We start from the raw sequence: 5,561 nt of genomic DNA on the forward strand, positions 1-5,561 counted from the left end.
ATGCTTTTATCTATTTATTTAAACTTCATTCATATATCTTTTAAAGCACTCAAATGCTTTAGATTTATGAGAAATGAAATAGACATAACGAAAACACATGAAATCATCAATAAATGTAGTAAAATATGTAGTATCAAACCTTACCCTCACATTCATTGGACCACAAATATCAAAAAATTAAATGAAGTGGGAACTCAGATCGGCAAAGAATACTAAGATTCACATGATTCTAAGTGCCATATCGATATCCAAATATGCCTACTTAGATAGCCAAATAAAGCAGAAGATTTGTTAGGGTTGTACTTAACATCCCATATTAGGTAAATATCATTTTGTGCTTTTCTTCCATCTTTTCTATTGAATATTTGTTTGTCGACTCAACTGAGAAGTGGGGCTACAACTACTATTACAAAATCTTCACCATGCAAGGGGCTATTTTGCAAACAATAACTCATATGCAATTACAAACAATATAGCAAAAGTTAACTAAGCTAAAGAATATGTCCATCAATCCATTTGTAGTTACTCCCTCAACAAACCAAATGCAATCAGTATATCATGCTTTTGGTGAAATCTCCACCACTCAATACAAAGCACAGGGAACATCAATAACAACAACAATAGGTTCAAAAACAAAGAAACACAACTCCAATTTGGAGAATACCTTATAGAACAAAAAGCTCTTCATTTTTTTAAAAAAAAAAACATATAAATGACCAAAAATCTGATAAACTGGGTGCAACATGGCTTCTCTCTGCCATGGACACTTTTAAGAGATAACATATCTTCTTTTTTGATGGAGTGGGATGGGGAGACCTGTTAGGATGCAATAAAAGGACTCTGTGTTTGATTTACATATTACGTATTTACATAGGCATGGAAAATTTTCACAAAAGAACACAAGTATGAACCTTATAAAACATCTAGCATAAGCAAATAAATGTCCAAGAAAAGCAGCAAGACAATTTCTCTCTAGGAGGGTCACATGTTGATGAACAGGAGAACATGATCTAGATGCACCACCTTACTCAGTTCATTTGAATTGAGTCTCTAATAGGGACAGTTATGAAACAATAAGCTGATCAATTTTGTTGGTAGCGTCATCATGGAATGTGATGGGCAGAACTCCAATAAAAAACGTGCTACCAGTCTTGAAGCCACTCTGGAGTGTTAAGCTCCTCCATGTCACGATTAGGGGAATGTAGGGAAGCTATGTTCTCATCACCATGGTTTTCCAAGCGTTGACTTACACGAGAGAGAATCTCTGCAGGAACAGGACTTCGATGATCTGCTATTGCTTTCCAATCCACATCAAGAAACCAGGGATGACTTTTAATAGAGTCAACACCTTGGCTTCCGAGTCTTAGATTTTCATCAACTTGAAGTAACTGGCACAAAATTTATGTCAAGATACTGGAAAGGATACCAAGAAATTGGAGAACTTGTATTTAAAAAATAAAAAGCCAAAAGCCTTGCTGTTGTTTTGAAGGACAAATAGAATGGAATCATAGATAAGAAAGTAATGCATTATTAAGTCATGTATATAATCAGTAATTTTTCCAATTCCAATCCTCTAATGTATAAAAGCAATCAATTCTTTTAGACCTGGTGATACCTTGGCAATGAGATCAAGAGCTTCTGGGCTGAATGTATGTGGAAGTGTCAACTGTCCTTTAGCAATCCTAGCAAATGTAAGCTCACTCTCTCTCCATGAACCAAATGGCATTTCACCTTGTAGCATGAAGTAGATCAATGTTCCCAAAGCCCACCTGCCAATTTCAACTAGCAAATGTCAGGCAAGAACACAAGTTGGAGAAATAGCTTGTGCCACAAAATAAGCACTCATGACATTTTGAGAAATCTAATGTAGCTGAAGACTCGAAGAAGCATGATATCTCTACATAGTTTCTTGCTCAAAAAAGAAGTCTGTCCAGTGAAGCAACTAAAAGACGCTTCTGAAGACATGATAGTCAATGCAAGTGGAGGAGGGTGGGGGGTGGGGGGGCACTAGGAAATTTGATTTACTCCTCTTCAAGGAGAAAGACACAGAGGGAAAGTAGGAAATGCTTGAGTAGGTGTCCTTTCAAGTCACTCATCATCATCTTCCAGTTAACTCAATTTGCAGCAGCTTCTCCCTTCACAAACTAACCAACCTGAAACATTTGTTCCTTCAAGGGTTTTAAGAATTAATTTACATTACTTCTACCTGTTTTCACTATACACCTTCATCATTTTGAAGAGTTTGGATTGTTTCTAAATTACTTTCACCATGAAAGAGCAACCTATCTAACTTCATTATCTCCTCATTCCAAATCCCAGAAAAGAAACAAGAGAAGAACAGACAGGTACAGCTGCAAGTTTGCCTTCCAAATACTGCTCTAACTCGAGTGAATAATCTCTCATGAAAGAGTAATCTTCATTAGATTAAGTACAATTCTAGAGGCAGTAACGATCCTATTGTGCATGCTTTCAGAGTACAAGCTCGGGTACTGTAAAGCTAAACTCATACCTCATGACAATGAGGTCATGGGTAAAATATCTTTTCCCCCTTTGATGTATCACACAAAATATTTATACATGCACACAAAACCACTCACTACATAGAAGATAAAACAAAATGATAGATTCACATTTGTAATCTTACAGTCAGAAGATATGGGACACTTATCATTTCAAGATTCACAACTTCCAGATAACTGCCATCTTAAAATAATTACCAAAGCATGATAACTGTATACTTCTTTCAAGTTAATCAATCAGACTAAGAATCTGGTCTGGTAGTATGTGATGCATTAGAAGCCTATAGTAATTATTTCAAGCTTTAAGAAATTCCAAAGGTAAGAGGGATAAATGGCTGCTGATGCTCGTTAGTGATGTTTGCATCACATCATTATACTCACTGAATCACTTGGATAACCAACTATATTTTAGACATCACGATAGGCAGAACCATGCATCTTTGTAAAACTTCTCTTAAGCATTTCAATAATTAGGGAAATTTCGCCCCCAAGGCCTAGCTCGAGTGGCAAAAGGTGGAGGATTTGTGCCTTAGATTGAAGGTTCAAGCCCCACGCCATGCAAAGTGACGCCCGGTATTCAAGTGGAGCAGGGTAGAGGGGCGGGCCCATTATCCACCGAGTTTAGAAGGCTGCGATTGGTCCAAAAGGAGGCGGGTCACAGACGGATTTCTTGGTTATCAAAAAAATAAAATAATAATAATTAGGGCAATTTCAAAATGTTGCACTAATTGCTTTCTATTGCACTTCTTCTCTGTTAAACTAGGTTTCCTCAGAATAGATCCAAGATAACCAATTCTTTACCTCCATAATTGCAATCCTTCAATTACTGAATTAGCTTTTTTCAGTCATATGTAGTACTAAAACAAATTTTGGCTGATAGGGAAGTAGGATTTTACCAGTCAGCAGCAAAGCCATGGCCTTTCCCTTGGACTATTTCTGGAGCTAGAGAATCTGCCATTCCGCATATGGTAAATGTCCTCTCATCCAACTCAGAAGAAATCTTCTTAGCAAATCTGAATTCCACTAGCTACAGAAAATCAATAAAGGAATATCATTATTGAGAAAAACAATAATCCAGCAACATACTCTCCAGGGTTATTTAGAGGAAAGAATCTAAACGGTCTCCGATGTACAGTGGTAAGTTTATTGGTCCTTGAATACGTACCACTGAATACAAATAGTCCCCTAAGTGGCTAAGTATGTAAGAGTTAAGACTGGCAGAAAACCTCCATAACCAAGGGAGAATTGCAAGCATTTAACCGAACAGCAGTTAAAAGTAAAATAAGCAAACAAACCAGACTTCTTCTCCAACTGAACTGACTCAACCAAAATGTGGGACAATCAAAAGGACCTTAATTTCATAGAACCTGAACTGAAGTTTATCTGGCTTATCACTAAAGTAAATATCTTCAGTAGGTCACAAAACTGAACGAAACATAGAATTATCTATGGTACAAGTGCTTCTCATTCCCTGTATATAGAACGAGCCTGTAAGCTATTTTTGCCATGCAAACTGTTTGGTTAAATTGTTTCAACAGGCAGCATAATAAGTTCGAGTTATTTTTGTTGATGCTCATCAAGAGGGCTAATCTGCAGTAAGGGTGTCTAGTGAGCCCAGCTGTCTCCATCCCACTTTGACGGGAGGGTAGGGGTATCAGGGTGGAATGAGGAATTGGAACTTGGCGAACCAGTCTCGGTTAGCCCATCTAAATTCTGGTCCTGTTATAAAAGGAATTCTATTTTAAAAAGTTGGACCAAAATAGTTGTTACCCCAACAGCCCTTCAGAAGAAATATCTGTTTGAAACGGCTAGAAACAGCCCCCAAAACCCATAAAATTTATTTTTATCCACAAGTTTAAGAAATTACACTTTGGCCTTGATTCTCAACAATAAATACTCCATTTTCATTTCTCTTCCTACCGTCTCTTTAATCTGTCTCAAAAATTGCCAGAGTATTGAAATTTTACTATGTAATTTGCAACGTCCTACTCCATATTGAAATATTTTATATGCTATTAATTATTTGGAAATTGAGAGTGAAATTGGCAACTAGCTTGGGGAATGAACAAGTTTCAACTATCAACCTCAATTATGCGTCTACGTTTGGTACACAGGTTCCATCTCGAAAAGCAAAGACACTTGTTGGCGGGGGACAACTTAAACATTGCAGATTCATTCAGAGAGTGGATCAAAGCGGAGAGAAGAAACATTGGCCACCGAGAGGTTAATGATGAAGATGACACGATTTATAATAAGATCCTACAAATAGGAAGCTGCAACTGTGAATGCGAGGAATTTGACAAAGATGTCCCAATTTTAATGGAAGAGATGCACGAATCTATAGCACAATTGGATGGAGTCTCTAAAGTTATGTATTTTTCTTTGAAGGCAAATTTTACCGAGTAATTTGCAACTTTTGAACTTGAAATACTATGTTGCAAACTAGAAATTGTATAAAAAATATAAAAAACTTTTTTTTATCTAAAATAAGAGGCTTTTAGCCTTGGAATTATTTTTGTTCAAATATTCCCGTGTTTATATACAATTTTAAAAAAAGATAATGCCCCTGGATCCCATCCCATCCTGTCCAATCCCAATCCACCCATCATGTCCCGATACAACCCGGCCCACCAGGCACCGGAATGTGGGCCGGTGCAGTAGCCCTTCCCAGTCCCCCCTTATACTCAATCATCCCTTTTTCCCTACCATGCTCTGTCCTATCCTGATCCCCCTTACACGTCCTGTTCCGTTCCGTACCAACTAACAGGCCCACTCTGCAGGCATTCCAAAGGATTCCATTTATATGGTTCCAACAGGGAGTTCAAGAGATGAGCAGAGGTATTACTGCTAGAGGATGGACCTGCTATGGCAGTGGGCTAGTAAGAGGTCCTGTTGGAGCTCTCATTATTATTTTTGAGCTGCAAATCAGTAATTTCACCAACAACTCATCCTTTGAATGCTCCTCACTATTCTTGTACAACCATCAGCTTAACTAAATACGGCAATATGTCATTGTTTCCCCTCTCCCCCCCCCCCCCCCCC

General features: G+C 37.8%; 1 protein-coding gene across 2 annotated transcripts in view; it reads right to left on the reverse strand.

The window, feature by feature from the left end:
* Positions 1-709: 709 nt before the first annotated feature.
* Positions 710-5,561, reverse strand: part of LOC107020369 (protein phosphatase 2C and cyclic nucleotide-binding/kinase domain-containing protein) — a 25,468-nt gene continuing 20,616 nt past the window's right edge. For both annotated transcript variants that reach the window (XM_015220701.2, XM_015220700.2), the window contains exons 14-16: positions 3,416-3,546; positions 1,616-1,769; positions 710-1,388 (exon numbers count right to left, since the gene is read on the reverse strand). In XM_015220701.2, the coding sequence (XP_015076187.1) occupies positions 1,143-1,388; positions 1,616-1,769; positions 3,416-3,546 (531 nt within the window). In that variant the 3' untranslated portion in view covers positions 710-1,142. The remainder of the gene's footprint in view (positions 1,389-1,615; positions 1,770-3,415; positions 3,547-5,561) is intronic.

This window comes from Solanum pennellii, chromosome 5, assembly GCF_001406875.1.
Source record: "Solanum pennellii chromosome 5, SPENNV200".
In the NCBI taxonomy this organism is placed as follows: domain Eukaryota; kingdom Viridiplantae; phylum Streptophyta; class Magnoliopsida; order Solanales; family Solanaceae; genus Solanum; species Solanum pennellii.